Below are 21,541 nucleotides of genomic sequence, written 5' to 3'. Positions count from 1 at the left end.
CACTAACTTTACCTATCTTTGTAAAGTTCTATAAAACAACACGTCCAAGCGACATAAATTATTTAACCGGAAAACGAAAGTCGCTGAAACAGGGCAAAGATAATAAAACTGTTGGTCGTTCGTCTACGCTTTGCTTTTAAATTATAATCTCGACTTTTTAATTATGTGAATGTTTATCAAAACACGTGTTTTACAACTGTCGTTTTGCCACCTTTTTTAATAACCTGATCAGAATTACAAAACAAGTTCGGTAAATTTCGTTTTTTATTTTGGGTGGTTAAAAATAAACGAAACGCGAATCTATAACTCCCTTTGCGATTAAATCGAAATTATCTTCAAAACCGACTCCTTCGTAGAATGTCACTTCCAAGAAAGGTTTATCCACAAGATTCTTGCGGTTTAACTTTCCCACAAAATACACACACAGGCCAGACGTTGACGACAAACAGAACTGGATTAAACTGGTTTTATCCGCTCAGTAAAGTGCAAATCGTGATAGCTTTCTTAAAGTGTTAATATTCTGAATAAAACATAAAAGCAAACAAAAGCTGGCCGACGCACGACCCACAAAGCAGTGAACTTATAAACTAAACAGATGGTATCACGGAACATGTTAGCTTCTATTACGGCCAACACACCACATTGCCAGTTCTTGGTAATACATGTTCAAAAACTATATTTTAGGGCTAAAAACATGTTCGTTTTTAGTTTACTGTTAATTTGTTTTATTTTAGAAAACCAATACCATAGCTTGGCTGACGTATATAGGTAACACAGCGATACAGTTTAAGATGAACTGGTGGACCATAAAGTAGGTTGACATTCCTATACCAGTGGTTGGGGAATTTCGACAACACTGTGAAACCTTGGCAGTTTGTGGGTAAACATACATGACTATGTACTTTATATGGCTACGTGGGCAAAGTTTAAACGTTTATTTGAATATTAAAACGAGGGTAGACTTATTTGTTGAAAACATTTTATTTAAACGAACAATCGTTTGTGTATATCATATAAAGCGGGTTTTAAAGCTGAAATATCTTTATATAATTTAAACTTCCTCTTACTACACATACGGTCGGTTAGGGGAGATGGGATATCTTTCATTATTCATTCTCGTTCCATCTGGTAGAAAACAGAGAACATTTAAATAATTATGAAACCATATCCTCACGACTCCCATGGACCGTTGTTAATTGTTTAAAACACGATCAGGATATTTGGATATTGTGTGCTAAAGGTGTCCCACTTTACCCCGTATAGTACTATATGCTTAGGTAACTAGGCGAATGAGGATTTCAGTTATATTGAGAGCAAATTTACGGCCCTTCATTTGAATGTAACTCATAATATTGGATTAAAACCCACGACTCATAAGTGACCATCTGGTTAAAGTAATTCGAGTATTTACCCAACATCAAGGGCTCTTAACTATACACCACATGACTTCAATGAGCATAAATACGCCATGTCACCGTTACAAGCGAATATGAGGTCAAAATCGGTGTTAAAACGCTAAAACAATGTGTTAATAGGAACATACACCAAACTAAAGTATATTTTAAGTTCCATATCCATTGCAGTGGTAAGAAAGATGTTTTGAGGAACCGAAATTGACTCTAGAATTTCCCGTGTCCCTTAAAATAGACTTCTGCACCAACAGAATGAATGAGCTAAAATCGCGGTCTCCTAAAATCTGAGAATGACAACCAAAACTAAGTTTAGAATTATTAGAATGAAGCTTTTACCAAGTAAAGATGGTTTTGTTTACTTTTTTAACTGGCTCTGCGTGCTGGTGTGACTGTAGGTAATTCAATATGCGACAGTAAATAACATATCGTTTTCGCGGTTACTCGATTCTCTATTGGAGAGTTTATTATTACGTTGATAATAGCAATTTAATACCGAACAAACGGTTCCCACTTAGTTACAATTACGGAAAAGTGTTGCCTGACAAAAGCAGCAATGATGCACGAATTTTACACCGGAAATCACAAAAATGTCAACACCGTTTAATATATAAAGAAGGAAAATATCACGGTCTATTAGAGATATCTCTTGTAGGCCGTGGTAATATGTATATTTGAAGATTTTTTAAACATTTGCGTTTTTATTCATTTTTACAGTGGTTTTCTTAATAGCAGCGACGGACAAATTATTTGTCAATTTAAGTGTATAAATATAACTGTAATTAACTAATGCGATAATAAATAATGTAGTTGTTCCACATTTAAACCAAATTTACTAAATTAAACAGAAAAAAAGGCTAATAAGCGTGAAGCGTCTTATACGTATGTTTATATTTGAAATATGGATTATAAATTTAAAATATATGTTTGCCTAAATAACCTCAAATATTTTCATGTTTGTTAAATAAGGCCAATGACCGAAAAGCTATATAAATATAGATACACACATTTTATTGCCATCATTTAATTTTCTTTTACGAGCCATTTTTGGAACGTATCCGATCTCAGGTTGGGAATTTTCGTAAGTAAGTTAAACCAATCACTTCAAGGCTAGCAATGTATCTTCATAAGCGGGCATAGGTGCGTCATAACAAACCACCTCGCGAGAAAGTAAAACTGCTGATCATGAGCTGAGCTATATTTGTCCCCTTGAGTTTTTAAAGGGAGCAAGAATTCCGCGCCGGTGACGTGGAAGTCACGAGGTTCATTTATGAGTCAGAGTGAGCCATTTATTTCTTGTAAGCGAATGTGTTTATCTTCTCAACCGTCGCGTGGGTCGGTTGTGAGAACTTAAATCGAGACGCAATGACAATCACAAGATTGTGACGTTACATTAGGTTGAGAGCACAACGCGACACCGGCATTGTTACGTCACAAAAACTCTTTCACCCCGGGCAGGTAAACAAATCTCGAATGATCACGAAACAATTGTGTTGGCTTCGACAGGGATTCGGTTCCATGGGTTTTAAAACGAAGCGATACGTATCAAGTTTTTGCGGTCTGGAGACTTCTTCTTTTCATTTGTCACGGAGAAAAGGTTTCTGAAGTGAAGCAGGACGTTTCAGAATGAGAACAAACAAAGATAGCGATGCCACGACACGCGGTTACCTCATGGGACGTTCAAACTGTCAGCTACACAGAAACAAATAACGAAAAACCAATCACTTACAAGGTTACATACGCGGTAAGGTAATCTGTAATCGGGCACGAGTTATTTGCATTGGAACACCCATGTTGTGACATTTGAAGTTGCTCTTCAAACGAGCGTGAATATGACAATTAAAAACAATTTTCCAGGGCATTCTACAGACACTCGGTATACACGAGCTGACTTTTTCTATGTAGTGGCTACATGTGAACCGAGTCGGCAGCAAGCTTATATACTTAAACTACATGTGAAACTTCGCATAAACAATTGCAGAAACCGAATAGCTATTTTTGGCATGACAGCAACATATGGAAATTTTCTATGCATCAAACCATGTTCACAATATGTATATACGGTAGGGTGGGAGAAGATGGGACACATTTGGCACGGAATATCTTGAGCGTTTTTAACAAAATATCCTAAGCGTTTTTAACAATTAACAACGATCTATGGGAGTCGTGAGAATACGGTTTCACAATTATTTGAATTTTCTTTGTTTACTACCAAATGCGACGATAGAGTATAATGATAAGGTGTCCCATCTCCCCCCATCCTGCTATATCTTAGAAGCATTGCTATTCTAAAGAAGAGATGGCCCAATGGCTAAATTGGCTTATTACCCCAACACTTAGAGCGAAATTTAAACGTATATAATTCAATGTTGAAAACTTTTAAGGTTAGAACATTTACACAGCACTGGATAGGATCGGTTCAACCGTTTCATAGCAAATCTTTTGCGCGAGCATTAGCAGTGTGGATCAAGGGCGACACCTGACGATTAAAGTTTATTTATTCATAAAAAGTGACGTTACGATGATAAAATGTTCAAAACCTAAACTGTGCCCGACAACTCATTCCCTATGTTAACTGCTTTTTTGAACAAGCTATTATTATTATTTACCAACGGGAAAATTACTAGATTAGTCCTTTAAATTACCAGAAAGTCAATTTTAAATATTATTACACCTTCCTAGAAACATAATATTCACTAGTTTAATGTTTATACAAAAGGAACATCCAATAAATATAAAACATTGGCAAAATAGAAGTTTGGGACACATAGCTTTTTCTTTCACAGATTATAAAAATACCACGCAATGAAATGCTTTGTGTGAAAGGTATAAGAAAAGTTACAAGCGCCTGGATTGGATATTTATGCAGCTGAATTTGTTAAACTGAAATTTTTGTCACCGTAAGTTAGGTTTGATAAAAAAATGAGCTGTCTTAAACTGAAACCCTTCTTACACTTAGAGAATTCTATTCTGAAGGTTTCTGACTAAAATACAGCCATGTTCTTTAGAAACACACGTCTCACTATAATATAAGCAAACCTTGTATTGCATTACGCATTAAGTGTTACCAAAAAGGATAAAACCGCATTGCAAGATTTTCATTTATTTCAACATACACAGATTATTTCCAACAGTTTATGAAGTTCGTTTGATGACGGGTCCACAATCCAGTTTACCTCTCATAACTCGATAGTGTACCCCGATTAAATCTTGTCTCTTTCCCCCACGAACCAAAACCACATTATGTTGCTGTAAAATATCCAAGCACAAGTTAGGTGTTTTAAACAATATTAAACAAAAATGTTTTTTTTAACATTATTAAACAAAAAAGTTTTAATTTTGTATAAAAAAAGTTTTGATTTTGTATAATAAACCACTCACTTGTATATCTGGTGTTGGTTTGAGCACTAACCTTTAAACTGCATGTTACTAGCTTTAAAACTTGGCGCCATTATTATTGTGCGAGTATTGGTGGGGTAGACAAATTGTAAATCAAGTTTACTGGTCGAATTTATTTAAAAACTGGTGTGAGATGCCTGGTGAAAACTTTCCAACAGATTTTTTAATGGTTGATTTTACTTGACCTTATTATGACGTAAAAGGGTTTCCAGAATCACATTTTAACTGCTGGAATTCATATTTGGCAACTTTGTTGTAAACAATCTAGACATCCCATCTAACCTGAAGATTATGTCCTTCCCCAGGAATATACGCGGTAACCTCTTTTCCATTGCTTAACCTTAGTTTGCAACATCTTCTATTCGCACTGTTTGGTTTCTTGGGCTTTTTGATCATCACCTTTAGAAACAAAGAAAAAAACTGAGTAAGACTGCCCAAAACAGACAAGTGTATTTATACACCTCATAAGTGAATGAATGATGGTTACTGTTATAACAGGAGTGTCTTTTTATACACCAGACATACATGGTGTATTCATACACCTCATAAACTGTTAAATTGGTGTTTTCATATACCTAATGCTCACTGTCAAGTTATACCATGAGTGTCTCCTTATACACCAGACACACAGTATAAACATACTGAGTTACGACAGCTTAACACAATGTATTTAGATTAACCTTGAGAACAACCCCCTTCATCTGTGGCCTTCCATCCATTTTAGATTTCTTTTTCTTCTTTTTAAAATAATGCCCGTCTCCGTACAACATCATTCTACGATCTATTTCTTCGTAAGTCAGGAAATTACTTCTCTACAAAACAAAGTTTTAAATTTTACTTAAACATGTTTATTCTTCTCATACAGAATTTATTTGTGAAATAATCATTACAAGGTAAACCATAGAGATTTTACACTTTGGATATACAATGGTTTTACTTATAAGTTTTTTAGATTTTTTATAAATAAATAATTGCTATACGCTCTTTTATAATCTGTGACATAAACATATGTGTTTATTACTGTGTGTAATCCTAGGATAAACGCAACTATACCTGTTTCTTCATGGCCATATTTTCACATGTTGTTTGCAGTCCACTTTTTGATGGAAAATTAAAACATTTAGAAACCTTTTGTATATTCAAAAAACTCTTTTGTGGCAAATTCACAGATAATTGAGACAGAGTTCTTTTTGTGTTTTGATGTATTGACAACCTCGCAAAATTGTTTACAGTCTTTAGTAGGGCTGCCATATCTTTACACTGGTAATCCTATTTAAGAACAGAATATTTACTGCTTAGAATTTCATTTTCACCAAGTAGTCTATAAATTCAACGTGCAGTTTACGTGAAAGTTTGTTTACACTCGTTGAACTTGAATCTGTTTCAAAAATACAACAAAAATAAAGTTGTTACGATAATAAAGCGCAGATCACATATATCTCTATGTTCAGGTTATAATTTTAACAAAAAAATGTATCGATTTCATGTCAATTTACCAGTCTGCAGAGTATGGCAGTACCTGACGAGATCTCGTGCGTGCAAGACGGTTATTTTTCGCGTGCGCGCATGCTATTATTAAAAATCTGCGTGCAAAGCATGTACATTTTCAAGCCACCTTAGGAAATCTTACTTAATTTAATACGTATTTTTTCTTTGTTTAATTAATTGGCGTGCATGGGACAAATTATGGCGTGCATCACCAAAAGTCTGTAAAAAAATCGCGTGTGCACCTGCCATACTCTGCAGTCTGGTCAATTTAGCTGATTTTAAAACTGTTCTTACTACTCGATCCATAAATGCAATAGAGCGTGTCTTGCTACTTCGGGTAAACTCCCTAAGTAACAACCAGACACTTTTTCCATAGATATCTAAACATAGTAATAAAACAAAACACCGCGCAAAACTTGTGGCATTTATTTTTGTATAGTATATATTAGTACAAATCTATAATGTAAACAGTATGCCACAATATAATACGAATCCAGTGAAATAATACTTAACTCACGCTTCGCAGTAATCCTTTCAAATTAAAATCTGGTAGGCTATAGACGAAAAGAATAATAAAAACGTATTTCTCACGAATCCCGTGAACCGTTGTTAATTGTTTAGAACACGATCAGGTTATTTGGGTATTTTGGGCTAAAAATGTCCCATCTTCCCCCACCCTACTATATATACACGTTCATCTACCTAAAACAATGTAACAACACTTTGTAAAAAGAAGCGTTTTATGCACGGGGTAATCAAAGGTCGAATAACCAGGTATAATATGAGGAGTCAGTCACGTTTGTAATTTAACTAATTAGCATGTTTGTAATTTAACTAATTAGAATTGGAGAGCGGGCTTGTTGAGACAAACTAGGTTCACAGATGTTTGTTAATTTTAGTTTGTCGTTTCAAGCGCGAATTTAGCTTCAACATCGTCTCCATTCTATGCGACTGAGTTCTTACGGCAAGGCATATGTACCGCAGTCGGGCGACTATAGACTACGGTCGCTAACAGCATATGGCAAAGAACACTAACAAAAATCACTGTTGGGCGAAAAAGAATATTATTCTCGTTAAACAAGTTTACATTCAATTCTTGACACAATTTTATTCTACTTATTTGTGATGTAGCAGTGAGCCCACTCCAAATGAGATCTGCGGTGCTATTGTTAATTACGCTAGCCATTCGTCATTAAAACAATTTGTTCATCTGCCGTTGCCGCAAACTATTCCCAACCTTTGCACCAAGCAAAATAATGTTGTTTTTGTTATATGACAGACAACAATATTAATTAAGAACTCGTGTACCAAACAAGGGTTTATTTGACCAACTCTTACATATATATATATTGAGTATATGCAGTGTATGGACATTGTTGCAACTATAAACTAATGCCTTAATGCAGGAAACTGGAGACAATACACTGATACTTTAAAAACGTTTCAAATTTCATGGAACAACAGAACTTTTTCCTTGAAATCGAAGCGTTTCGGAAATGTTTACACCAAATCCGTTATAAAAAGCGGCGAGTTCTGGTACGAAATCATCTCTTTTTTCAGAAGTCAACAAAGTGAGTGGTTGGTTTGAATTACTTGCGCATTATTGTGACTAATATTTGTTTCTGCAGATGAATAAGTCAGCGCTTCTTCTCTTGCTTGTCATCGGACTTCTTGTCCTAACCGAAACTACAAATGCTGATAACTGGAACGGGACAAGATATGATCAGAATGAGATGCAAGATAATAGTAAATTATTATTTTCGTAGGCGATATGAGACTGCTAAACCCTGAAAATCTTTTACATAAATTTATCGTTTTAGCTGAAGACCATTTAATTGAATTGCTTGAAGATAGCATCAAGTGGGGGAAATATAATCAGAAGCAGATGCAAGATATAGGTAAATTGTGATGTTTGTACGCATTTAAAGCAACTTGTTTTTAGCTAATACGCAGCAAAGAATAGATATTGTTTTTGGCAACAGTAGTAATACATCTTTTTTATGTGTGTTGCTTGTAAGTGGCACGAGGTGTGTGAAACAAGACACCAATGTTACAACTACTGTCGCTACCCCTCCACGGGAAGATAAATATGTTACATTCGTTCGTTTTCCGGTTCACATTTAAGCTCTTTAATCGTTAAACCCTGAAAGTCATTCACAAAAATTTATCGTTTCAGCTGAGGATCATTTGATAGAAATGCTTCAGGATCATCTGGATTCTGAACAAGCCGAACTTGATGAATAAATCATCGAACATAAATGCCGACTTTTAGTTGTTAATATATAAACAAACCACTCTGTACTAATTATTTTTATGTTTTCTTCTGTATGGTTACTTGTCTTACGAATGACATTTGAGAAAATTTAATGACAAGGTAGTTTACAAGCTCAGAAGTTATATAATGCGTATTAACATTTCATCTTCATCAAGCGTTTAATAATGGCACATGTCCATTCATTAGAGAACTCGTGGCGAGCACAGTCGTTAATAACACTGTTACGTAAAGTGTGGTCCGGGACGCTGCTCTAACGGCCTACCGCGACTGACCAGACTGATGTAGGATTTCTTAACAGTTTAATAACATATAAAAACTACTATAATAAAACGATTAGAACGGTAAGGATAACGCTCAAACACTATAAAGTTTTGACCAACGTAACCGAATACAACCACGTTACAACCACGTTAATCCAATACACAATACAACGTTTCTACACCATATACACAACGAGAACTGCCGATCTTATGCAATCTTTGGGCTGATGCAAGTAAAACAGAAGAAAAAGGCGCACTCGCGCCACGACGACCAATCATGCTTAGAGGTTAACAAGCGCGAGACGTATCAATTCAACACAAAAGCCAAACACAAAATGGAAGTAAATTGGGAAACAACACACAAAAACGCCACAGCAAACCACACACAAAAACCAAAACCGTTCAACGCTAAACGAAACAATACGTTACAACACATTAACACAGCTGATGTTTCACACTCTGTAGGCACTTTTATATGTAACATTGGCGTAGCTTTATTGGTAGCAGCAAAATCATACAGTACACTAATTATAATTTATAGGTAGATGGTATTTCATAATATAACACTAATCTAATGAAGCAGTAATTAACCGAATTCTTGCAATCTACCTCTTCAAACATTTTAACTTGCAACCTGGTGTAAAAACAACTTTATCTAATCTGGAACATAGCCACTCATTTTGTAGAAACTAGTTTCATGCGCAGATTAATCAATGCGGGGATAATTAGAATTAGCTGATATAGGCGACAGTCACGTGAGCAATCTTACCAATCAGCTTCAAGGACTGGAGAGAGTGCTTATTGAGACAAACCATCGTGATTTTGGATTGTCGTTTCAAGCGCGACTTTAGCTTAAACGTTATTTCTATTTTACACAAGTGAATTCTTACGGCGAGGAATGAACCACATGGCGACCGCAGACCAGTTTTAAATTTAATCCCAGTGTCCCGAGTTATATATGCCAAATGATAGTTTAATAATGCTTATTCCTGCTACCTCTGTGTACATGCGTGTCATTAGCTAACAATGAACATTCAATATTCTAACGTAAAAACAATTGCCCAAACAGTTGGTCAAATTTCAATTTGTTTAACTTCTTTCTTCGATGGAAATTTGAACAAAAACTTTGTTTAATAATTACAAGCGGCAACCAGGAAACAGCGCAGTACAATTTGATAGAAAATGAAACGGGAGTCGGAGTAGGAACGCACAACACATCACAGTCAACAGTGGTCATCACATTTGGTCGTCAAGTAAACAATTCATAGAATTTCACAAATTCTTTGTTCAAAACTGCATCTCAATTTTACACACAAGGTTTGGCAACTTTCTTCATTTATTCACATATTCATTTTATTTTCTCACAATTTCCCCAACACCATAAGGCACAGTGACACAGGCATTCAAGTAAACACAATACGCAAGCAAAGATCGGTTTAGAAGAATTGGAAATTAGTTAAAGGCAAGCTGAAACGAGATTTGTAGATTTTATTTCGGAACATTTGAAACTCATCATCTCACTTGAACTCTCGCAAGTCACAGAAGGAATTGTGACATCACAGGCAACCACACTACACGCATTTGTTCATAAGCACAATGCACAATCATACTTGTGGGCTTGGATGTGATTTAAGAACTCAACCAGATATCTAAAAAATAAAAACATAATCAAGTACATTATCATTGCAAAACTACTTTTAAAATATCAATACAATGTATAAAGTAGACCTTTATAATAAAATGAGTGTACTCTTATAAACAAGACCAAAACACATGGTGTATTCAGAAACCACATGCTTCTTGTCAAGTTATAATATGGGTGACTTATTATTTCTACACTTAACACACATGGTGTATTTATATACCTCTTACTATTGAGTTAAAGCATTAGTTACTTCATCAATGCTGAAAGCAACAAGCAAAAAACTAACCATTCAAGCTTTGCTCTTCAGTTTTCGAATTTCTTTTGTCCCCCATAAAGCCAAACTTTTAGTTTTGCTCGTTTTCGAACGTCGTCCCTCAGTTAATAGCTCAGCGATGGAGGTTTTGCTGTCAATCAACTTCAACAACTGAGCTCCTGATGATGGTCCAAATGCAATGCAAAGATCTCTGTAAGTTGGAAGGTGTTATGCTAGATTAACATGTCATGTTTAATGGAAAATAAACAATACAGCCATTGGGTAATACTGTAATACTGAACCTAATATTGTAAAAGCTAAAGGAGTTTTCCTGTTTATGACGAATGAGCATAGTTATGTATATCTTTGAAGGAGTGGCGAGTGGGCTTATTTATGGTTGCCACTCTCATGCCCACAGTCGGGTGCTACAGATATTACAGTGTGTCGATAAGCAGACATTACTTTTGGTTGATTTGGTCATTATATAAAACCTTTTTAAACAAAAATATCCAAACAATCAAAAGTAAATTGAAACACTCGCTCACCCAATAAGTCCGGATGCTGCGGCCACCGTTCCCTCCGAATGATCTTCGTCCTTGGCGATAACTTCAATGAACGAGAGGATAAACATGATGTGTTCGTTAACCAGCATAACATCAGCTGTGAAGGATAAACATTGAATTTCTATTTTATGTGGGTGAGGTACTTGTCAGAGGACCTAGAGTTAGTGACACATTTTTCCAATAACCCTAAAACGGAACTACTTCTACATATAGGTAAGCAAAGTCAGTGTCTGTTTACGAGTTACCAGGTTTGCAACTTTGTGGGTGATGTTTTTTGTATGACTGACAATTTAGACAACTTATTAGTGACCACTGGGTTGAAGCAACACGTATTGCTGACCCTGTAATTATTAAACCCAAACACACCATCCCCAAAAAGACCAGACATTCCCACTGTCGAGTGTATGTAATGATAATCCACATAACTCACGACTTATTTCTTTTTCATTATCTCCCTTCAATCCTTGAATAATTCCAGTGAAAGCTTCCAAACAACTTTCCCTCAGTTCATTGAGGTAATCAACCATGTCATAATCTGTCTGTTATGTCATATTTAAATGGAAATAATTAAAAAAAGGATACTTAAGCCGAAAAATGGGGCATTGTAAAATATATTTACTTTATATTTTAACAACTTTAGTTACTGTTACATTCACTGATTTAATTTGTAAATGAGGCTTGGACACAAAAGTCCTCTTTTTTAGGATGTAGAAGATATAACAGGGCAATGTAATATACTTTTGCTTTTGACTTTTATATAGACATTTAACACAGAGCTAACCAATTCTGACTTTATGTGTATGAGCACAAGGACAACTGACATACCAGAAGCCAGATAGAATTATAACCAATATGAAAACTAACACTTTTATTTCTAACAGCCCACCCTCCATTTTACCTTATCAACTTGTGCACTCGCAGCTTGTTGTAATGTTTGTAAAACAATCGGCAAATAGTTCCTGAAGTCTCCACCGATCGCGAGCGCAATATCTCCGAACACGGACAAGATGTGTGGCTTCACGCTACGGTGCACACCAGCGTCAGATAAGTTGGTTAATAGAATGCCCATTATTTCATCACAATATGGCAATATTGGTCGGTTAACAGCTCGACAAATATCTCCAACAACACCAACTGCTGCGATGCATACCTATAGAAATATTTTAAAATAATAAGGTCGAATGTTATGTATGATTGGCTGATAATGTGAACTTATGCCTGCTGCCAGGTTATATTATCAGTGTCTTCTTTTACAACAGACATACATTGTATATTCATACACTTCATGCTCACCGTCAAGGTATAAAATAGGTGTCTTCCTATACGGAAAACACACATGGTGCTATTATATCAACACCTCATGCTCATTGCCACTATAAAATGTTATAAAATGGATTCTTATAAACCATACAGCAACAGGCTTATCAAACCAAACCTAACATTATAATAATATAAACATTATAACATACCTGATACTCAGCTTTATTCTGCAGCCCTGCCATCAAATATTCCTTGAATGCATCCATGTAGTTTAAAAACTTGGTGCCAACAACTATATTGTGATGTAACAAGTGAATATTTTGTTACACAATAACAATTATTAACTATTAACTTACCCTCAACCAGTGTACCAACAGCCATCAAAGCATCTTCCTGCACACCACCAGAACCACTGGACTTAAGCATTTGAATAAGAGATGACATCACGTTGTCAGATATATCTAAGTATATGAATGCAATAATAGCTACTTATCGCTTCAGTTAGCTCTGCCATAGTATACAAGTTAAAGAGTTTTTTTTTTCTAGAGGGCAAAAAGGAAAATATACATTTTATCCCATTTTTACCATTTGTTCCAACTCCTATATTTAAGAGACAACAAAAGATAAAACTAGAGTTTTTTTGCACTGATAAGGCAGAACAAATTCAATAGTAATTTATATATAGAAAGAAACTGGTTTACTTTCAATATGTTCTTCCTTAACTTTCCTCAAGACACTTTGTAGAGTTGCGCAAAGTAACGATTGTAAATCATTATAATGAGATCTGTCACTTGTGGATTGAATGTGAGTCTGGTTAATACAACAACAATTAAATGGTAAAATGCACAAGAAAGATATAATGTACTTTATACACACGTCACCCCAATTTTTACAACGGGTTGACTTCAGATTACTGTTGAACTTGTCGGTTTTACAATTTAAAAACAGATTTTCTTATGCTGTGTTTATACAAACAAGCAGAGCCAAAGTACCTTGTAATAAATAATGATGTTCCCTATGTTTAACAACTGTGAGTGTAACTGTATCTTAATAATGTCACCACAGGTTTAAATAAAAATTAAACAAAACATGACATCTATTGACTTATTGATCACAACCTCATGTAGGACACCACGTACCTCCATAAGTAGCAATGCTTGTATTCTCTGCATGATAACGGTTGTGGTTTGCAAGACAACTTCATAGCAATCTTTGGGACTGTTTTTAATCATTTCCATAATTGCTTCGTATGCTGCGTTTCGTAGATTGTTCTGGTGCCCATCAGACCTGTGAGGTAACAGTTCGATTATGACATCATGAATGTGAATTAAACTGATTTACTCTCACATGGCGGGGCACAAAGTTACATTTGTGGGTTATTATTGGTTTGACCTTTTTCATTTATTGTATGACAGACATTTGACAACCCATCAGCGACTACAAAGTTAAAGTAGTGGCCATTAGGCTGTTTGAGTTACCTGTCAGTGGTTTGTAGAAGTTTAGCAAGTATTTTATCGTAAACACCGGACATTGAGTAAGTCTCTGGATCTTCATCAGTGATTTCTGCAGCTTCGTATGCAGATTCAGCAAGCGAGGAGAATGCCTGGGGTGATATTGATATTATGAAGCAAGCAATTGCTGCTACACTTTTAGATAGATTTAATGGACTGATACACATACAAGTTTATATTAATTGAAGGCGCCATACATTGGCAATTGCAGGGGAGGTAATAATGGATGCGCAACCATTTGACAAATAATTCGCTTCATTATATGATTGTAATCTATTTTATTCTGTATATTAGTAAGGTTCTATGGTACAAAATGTAGATCTTATATTAGGGTCTGTGTTCAAAATAGCCTCTCGCAATCAAATAGTGAAGAAATAATTGATAAAAAGTCACCACTGCATGGTGTTTAGGGTAGAAGTAATGTTATAACCAACGCAGAACCCACCCAGCAAATGTTGGCAGCCACACGAGGTTCACTGTTTAAACTTTCAACCATCGCAGATAACAACGGCATCAAGTATTCTTCTTTCAATGCAGCTTCAGGAATCAATTCACAGATTCTGTCAAAAGTACAGTTGTTGCTTATTGTCAAATAATTACATGATTGTCTTTTTATACACCTCATTCCCATTGTCCATTTATAACATAAGTGTTTTCTTACACCAAACACACATTGTGTATTCAAAAACCTCATGCTCACGGTCAAGTTATAACACAAGCATCTTCCTATACAACAGATACACATGGTGTATTCATAGATAAACCTTATGCTCAATGTCAAGTTATAACATGAATATCACTGTTATTTTAACTATCCAGCCCACAACAAACAAGCTACACTCATAGCCTCAACTCAACTCTTCCTTCCAACACAAACAAAAAACATCAACTGTTCCCACCTTCCAATAGCCCAAGCTGTAGTGTCCCTCACCACCACACTTTCATCAGATAGAAGGTTAATAAAGGTTGCCATCCCATCAAGGGCAATGCTCTTTACTTTATCAGTGGACGGACCTTCTAATATGGAACCTGGGGTGCGAAAATAGGGTTGGAATATTATTACGCATATTTTAGAAACAATTATTTTTAAATTACTTTCTACCCTATTTATACACATCATCACCATACTGTGATAATATCCTTTTTGAAATGATTTTTTGTAAGAGACAGCTTATAAGACTGCCAACTATGTATGTCGTTATCTTGCAATAGAAATACCATAAGCTCACCAAATGCCATGACGGCTGCATCTCTCATTCTCCAGTTTGGATCTTGAATTTTAGAACTGATGAATGGAACAACCTGTGATGTGAACATTATTAGCACTTTAGAGATCGCGATTCATTTTAAAAATTTATCTGCCTTATATTACTGAAAATAAATATGTAGGACTTCTTTGATTGCTGACCATGCCACAAGGAAGATTATATAATAAGTTGAAGAAGTAAGGTAATTGTAACAGCATGATTAGGTTGAGCTACATACACATGGGCGTAAGTAATGTTAGGAGTTTTTGTGGTGACACCAGCCTTTGTAAAATGGATCAGAACAATACAAAGTTTAGCACTTCAGTTTGAAGCCTTAAAACTTTAACACTTTTGTTATGGGTTCATACAAACAAGCTGAGTCAAAGTATATTGCCAAATTAATCAATGAGGTTCCCTATGTTTAAATACTGTAACCTAGACCCCAGATTTTGGTAACAACTTAATGTTATGCGACGCATACAGCTGGGCAACTTACCAATGGTAAAACATCATCCTCACATAAGGTGGCAAGCAACATGAGACAAACACCTGCGGCTTTGGATGGATTCCAATCATCTTCATCATCCAGTTCTTCCTGGGTGGAAATTTTACAAAGTAAGGTTTAATGATAATTTACCTTGTTAGTTATTAATGTTAGTTATTAGTTTAACACATGACACACCGAGGAAGGGGTGTATACATAATAATAGAGACCATATTTTATAAGTGCCGGTATTCAGTGAGACACACATGAAACCTGGCTTGTAGGTCTACCACCTCAAAACCCTAGCATTCTTTGAGGCAGTTTATAAACACTTAAAAAATAGATTATTTTGTAAGGGTGAGGTATTCAGTGAGGCACAACTGACACTTAAGATATAGAAGTAGGCCTATTACCGATTACTTAAACACCCAAGGTGCTACCAGCTACTTCTCATTTAGGCAGATTATAAACAATCTAAAATATAAATTGTATTCTGAAAGAGAGGTATGTTAAATAAGTCATACCAATTTATGACCTTATTGGTTATTACAGTTTATATCAACTGTACATTAACCAAACCAACCTACCTGCTTAGCAAGTAGTTCAACAAGAATAGGTATAAGGTACTGCAGAGCTCCTTTAGCATAAAACTTGCTTATATTCTCCGGTGGTCTCCCAGCTTCACATGCCTGTGTAAATAATTCAATAAACAGACCACGAAATTCACTGCAGCATACTCTACGAATTTCCATGAAAAATTTAAATTTTATTTTTGTGTATTAAATGTAAAATCCTCAGCTAAACGGTTGGATTATAAAATACTTATTGTTAAGTTTTTATACAACTTAGGAAAGTTTAAATAACTAATTGTAAGGAATATTTGACCTCTGTAAGCTCAATAGCAAGATCCATCTCCTCCTCACAAACATTCGACCAGAATTCGATTCCTTGCAGAACGACGTCGTCATCAGTTGATTTCATTGCTTCCACTGTGATCTATGATGTCATAATCATATTACAATAATGTCAGTGTTTCTAGTAAAGGACAGGTTAGACAGAGACTATTTGTATCCTGACATATACTTATAAAAATATTAGTAAGCCTATCAATACAAATAAAAACTAAAGTAAATATTTTTCTGATAGAAGGCGGAAGGGGGCAAATGTAGTACATATCAGGTTCCCTGATGTGCATTGCTGTAGGGTCCAGTTAATATAAAATAAAGTAGAGTAGAAGTTTAAAAGTACTTACAGCAAATAATGCAGGGCCCATATAAGCTTCCATGTATTTGTAATAGAGAGACATAATCTTCACCATACATTGCAATGCAACTACCTTGATCTGGAATGCACAATAGTACTTACAAGTTACAGCAGCTTAAATATTATATGACAGCAAAGTAATACTGGTGATTGTGTATTTATGTTTAGTTTATATTTTAAACACTTCACAGTTTAAGTATATTTTATTCCGGGATTATTTTTTTTAAACACAGCAATAACAATTCAAAGTGAAATCTTATAAATATTTATTGTTTAAACATGTTTTACTATGGAATTAGCAAACTACAAAACTACAAGACATATTATATTATTATAAACAACTGATAGAACTGTCAAATACTTTTTGATGAAAATCAATCATTTGATTCACCTTTGTATATTCCACTTGTGTGGCTTCACATATAACTTGCATGATAAAGTTTCGTTCATTCTAAAAATAAAAACAAAATAATTTAAATATAGAGCATTCTGTTAAGAAAATGTGTTGCTATAATCCCGTGTAATATGATATGGTTAAAAAGATAAGATGCCACTGCCACCACTTTACCCTATTTTCAGCTTTTATTAAGTAGCCAGAGCATGCAGAAGCGTAATGAAACTCTTATTGTGAAAAGGTAGGGAAAATATCATGGCATTCTTTTTACATAACCTTAACTTCCAGGGCAGAGTGTTACCATTTCCAGTGGTAACTCATTCTACATTAAATATATTTATTTTATGAGACTGCTTGAAAGAGAATGAGCTAATGGTAACGAAATAATGTGGCGCCTACTATGCCTTGTATCTACTTTGCTTCTGTTACATTTAAATGTGATGTCATATGTTCGATTATTACATCACACAACATTGTACAAACCTGATGATCAAAATTTTCTTTGGTGAACTCGAGTGTATTAAGCATTGCATTGGTTGCTGCAAGTTTTACGTTGTCGTTCGTTTCATCTTTCCTCATCCCTTGCACGATTGCTGTTAGAATATCGTTGGAGTGTCCCATCAGGTGCTCAGGGTCCTTGTGGTCAAAAACACAAAAGTTGTTTTATAAAAGTTTTAATTTATATATCCAGTGTAATTTTGTTTTTTGTTGTAAGTTTAATGAGAAAATTTGTATTTTTTCCAAAATTCCCAGAGTTAATGGTACAATCCTGATACATACAGGATAATAGCCTGAAGCTTCATTCTCTTGATGTAAAATAACTTAACAGGTGTTACCTTCTTTTATTTTACATTGTAGTTTCTAGGCCACAATGAACAGTCAAATGCATCAAACCTAAAATGCGAGGTTGAAATACTGAATATGCTTACCATATCTGAACACATGTATCCGATTGTTTCCAAAGCTGCTTCTCTTAGTTGGGCACTTGATTCATTATTTGTGACACTCATTACCAAGTGAGATATCAACTCCTGTATGTTTAATATGCATTTTTACATGGATAACTTGCAAAGGTGTTAAACTTATGAAACACTAGGGAGGCAGTAATAGTTAAACAGGGAAGAAAATCATGTCCAACTAGTAAAAAAATGTTACATTATTGGTAAACGTACCAATCGCAATATTTACTGATTAAAGCAGCAAATTCTAGACTAGCATGCCACCCTGCCACACAAAGTTGGCTCTTGGCATCTGTGATAACTTACATGTGTTGATGCAATAACCTTAACAAAAACATACACACCTGCCACTGACCAAGTGGTATTTCAGCGCAAGCAATACCGGCGATTACTTGTGCTGCGGAGGATGGTCGTGTTACTTCTGTACCAAGTGCTTGTATCACCTGTGTAATAAGTTTAATTAATCTGGGTGTAAGGCTTCAAACCCAGAATCCCAATCCCAGGTCCCATAGCTTGCCTTAATGTAGGACCTCGGCCAAATAGATAATCAATAACAACAATGGTGGCAACACAATTATATTCAACAATGGTACATCATGTTAACCTAATAGTTAAATTAGTTTGGTGATACTTTAATACAACATTATGACACAAACTGTCAGTTAAGCTTTTCCTTTTATGGAAGCATATAGTTTAGTGCTACCTATGTAACATGTCATGACCAGAGTGCAAGTGTGGGTGTTTAATCTGACGCTTACAACTAATCATCCATTCTTCACTCCATACAATACACAGACCCATTATGAGTCACTATGCGCGTATTTAGTGCATGGTTTATATCATACTTATACACACAATACAAATCATTTAACAAGGGAATGTATATTAAAGAACTTATGTAATATTAACCAAATATGCCATTGAACTAAAAAGCAGACCATTAAAGCTGTACAGTGTACAGTCATAGCATAGGTAAATTTATAGCAGAAAATGGGGTCATTGTCAAAAACCTGTAGTTGTGAATGGTGATTTTGTTAAATTGACCTGAATGGTTTAACTATTATACATTACTGAAAAATAAGCTCAGTAATTAAGTAATGCATATCAGAATATGTTCTTTGTTAAGTAACTTTGAAAACTTGCGATTTTAAATATAACTCACCAAGTTCTTAATATTAGATCGAGCGGATTCTTCCAAAGACAACCAGCGCTGTTGATGTTGTTGCTTCACTGAACTATCTTTGGATGTTAAGTAATTTTTGATCTAAGATAAAAGTGACAGGTTGTAAAAAATAGGCTAGCCATGCAAATACAGTAAAAGGTGTAGTTGCAGAAGTCCTAGCTATGCTTACAATCTAGCTGTGAACCAAAGTCAGCTTATAGTGACCAAAAGGATATCATATGGTTATGAAGGATTAGAACAAAACATTTGTCAACCCATCTTAGTATTTGGGCGGTAAAACAATTGTTATATTACCTTTTAAAGTTAAAAGCAAAACAAAAAAACTAAAGACGCTAATTGGTAAATGCTTTTCTAAATGCAACTGGGAATTTTAAAAGCTGGAAATGTAGATTTTCCTTTATTAACTGACTATGATCCATCATTTATATACCTGTAAACCAGCAGCCATGCGAGCCACATCTGACTTGGTAGTATCAGCGAGTATGCTACACAACTGCACCAGGAATTCAGATAAATTTGTCTTTGCTGCTTCTTCCAAATAACTTTGAGATGCAATGAGCTCAGCTTGGTCTGAACAGTAAGTGAAAAGGTTACACTACAACATTACACTCACTTTAATACATCATAGCTAATTATATTTAAACTTACTCATTCAACTTATAAGGAAAATGAGTAAGAATCACATACACCACACAAAATACGTTAATTTAAATTAACTATATATATATATATATAAATATGTTAAATATAATAAAGCTATTATGGGCCACCTATTATGTATATCAATATTTTGATGTCATATTGTTTAACCATGTCAAAACTTACAGAATGGAATACTACGTAGGTACACAAAACATATATGAAGGTTTTTAATGGATATACACCTGGCAGCAACAAGTTATACATAACATATTTGTTAATATTTAACAATATTCTGAGTGTAACATTTTTGCTTAAATATGATATCGTCCCTGAAAGAGCAAATATTGTAAAGTGACAATAAATTAACTAGACCTATACTGGTTGTATTTAAAAACAACAAAAATCACACCATGGGAACAATACACATACCTGTTGAAACAGTCTTCTCCAATACACGAACGAGGTTCATAATGAATTGTTGGGCTACTTCTGCCATTCCTTTATATTTTAAACAAAAACTTTAAGAACAACAATGAGCTACGAGCACTCTAAAAATATTTTGGTATTTGGGAAAATAATTTAATAAATGTTTCGAAACTTTCTGGTCCACAATAATTTAACTAACTGGTTATGTAGATGGCAGTATGATGCATCTTCTAACATGGCCATATGCCCACTTTTTAGAATTTCATGTTAAACTGAACTACTCAAAAGTACGAAATATGTATCTTTTAGACATCTTAAGTTAGTACCACGACGCGGCACTTTTCCACGGCATTGGTTAATAACTCACGGCAATTGTCTAAAATTGATATAGTTACAACAGCGGAGAATTAAATCGTGTCACCTTGGTTATCCAATCGCCAATATAAAAGAAAAAAGATTTACAACAAAAACTTAAAAAGTAGCCCAGCCAAATTTTATGAAATTTGAATTTTAGTTATAACTAAAATTATAATTTGTTACTGAATAATGTTGTGTTATTGTATGTTAATGGGTTATCATGTAAGGAATGTCTTACATCACTAATTGGAAAACAGTTTACCATTGAAAGAAAAAGCCATGAACATAATGAATACAAATTCAAAAATCAAGCAGAAAAAGTTTCCAATCAACACAATATTGACCCATGTTTATTTCAATTCTATTTGGGCAAAGCATCCCAATATTTTTATGTCAGTTACACCTGCCCAGTCCCACTAATTAACTTAATATTTCGTAACGTGTTTATTTGCTATAACCAATGTGAGTTTATACATTCATAGATAATGCAACTGTGTCGTTTAAAATGTGTTATCAATTGCTG

At 34.8% G+C, this 21,541-nt stretch overlaps 2 protein-coding genes and 1 long non-coding RNA gene across 3 annotated transcripts; 1 reads left to right on the top strand and 2 right to left on the bottom strand.

Moving 5' to 3' along the window:
* Positions 1-4,496: 4,496 nt before the first annotated feature.
* On the bottom strand, positions 4,497-6,219 carry LOC149730702 (uncharacterized). The gene is made up of 4 exons (XM_089884472.1): positions 5,862-6,219; positions 5,489-5,620; positions 5,091-5,207; positions 4,497-4,658 (listed from the first exon to the last, which is right to left on the bottom strand). The coding sequence occupies exons 1-4, from the start codon at positions 6,057-6,059 to the stop codon at positions 4,545-4,547; spliced, it is 561 nt and encodes a 186-aa protein (XP_089740598.1). The 5' UTR covers positions 6,060-6,219; the 3' UTR covers positions 4,497-4,544.
* Positions 6,220-7,709: 1,490 nt separating this feature from the next.
* On the top strand, positions 7,710-8,597 carry LOC149730701 (uncharacterized). The gene is made up of 4 exons (XR_016385673.1): positions 7,710-7,867; positions 7,925-8,042; positions 8,117-8,194; positions 8,473-8,597. It is a non-coding gene; the product is annotated as an uncharacterized LOC149730701 (long non-coding RNA).
* Positions 8,598-8,853: 256 nt separating this feature from the next.
* Positions 8,854-20,814, bottom strand: LOC149730700 (importin subunit beta-1-like). Its single transcript, XM_089884437.1, has 24 exons — positions 20,665-20,814; positions 20,024-20,163; positions 19,573-19,674; positions 18,755-18,853; positions 18,381-18,482; positions 17,935-18,087; positions 17,449-17,508; positions 17,047-17,136; positions 16,680-16,790; positions 16,382-16,483; positions 15,807-15,905; positions 15,293-15,365; positions 14,963-15,092; positions 14,509-14,623; positions 14,031-14,155; positions 13,692-13,839; positions 13,254-13,362; positions 12,909-13,013; positions 12,762-12,844; positions 12,191-12,442; positions 11,723-11,831; positions 11,275-11,389; positions 10,763-10,940; positions 8,854-10,480 (listed from the first exon to the last, which is right to left on the bottom strand). The coding sequence occupies exons 1-23, from the start codon at positions 20,729-20,731 to the stop codon at positions 10,766-10,768; spliced, it is 2,664 nt and encodes an 887-aa protein (XP_089740563.1). The 5' UTR covers positions 20,732-20,814; the 3' UTR covers positions 8,854-10,480; positions 10,763-10,765.
* Positions 20,815-21,541: the final 727 nt, after the last annotated feature.

Source organism: Ciona robusta, chromosome 9 (assembly GCF_009617815.1).
Source record: "Ciona robusta chromosome 9, ASM961781v2".
In the NCBI taxonomy this organism is placed as follows: domain Eukaryota; kingdom Metazoa; phylum Chordata; class Ascidiacea; order Phlebobranchia; family Cionidae; genus Ciona; species Ciona robusta.
This window is presented reverse-complemented; position numbering and strand designations above follow the sequence as displayed.

Bases quoted from the DNA above. Each gene is read 5' to 3' on its own strand.
- LOC149730702 (XM_089884472.1), bottom strand. From the start codon at position 6,059: ATGGCAGCCCTACTAAAGACTGTAAACAATTTTGCGAGGTTGTCAATA. The intron at 5,621-5,861 runs GTATAGTTGCGT...TTTGTTTTGTAG, and splicing joins ATATGGCCATGAAGAAACAG to AGAAGTAATTTCCTGACTTA. The intron at 4,659-5,090 runs GTTAGATGGGAT...GATATTTTACAG, and splicing joins GGGAAGGACATAATCTTCAG to CAACATAATGTGGTTTTGGT.
- LOC149730700 (XM_089884437.1), bottom strand. From the start codon at position 20,731: ATGGCAGAAGTAGCCCAACAATTCATTATGAACCTCGTTCGTGTATTG. The intron at 17,137-17,448 runs GTGAATCAAATG...TGTGCATTCCAG, and splicing joins CACAAGTGGAATATACAAAG to ATCAAGGTAGTTGCATTGCA. The intron at 14,156-14,508 runs GTGGGTTCTGCG...ATATCACCCCAG, and splicing joins TGGCTGCCAACATTTGCTGG to GCATTCTCCTCGCTTGCTGA.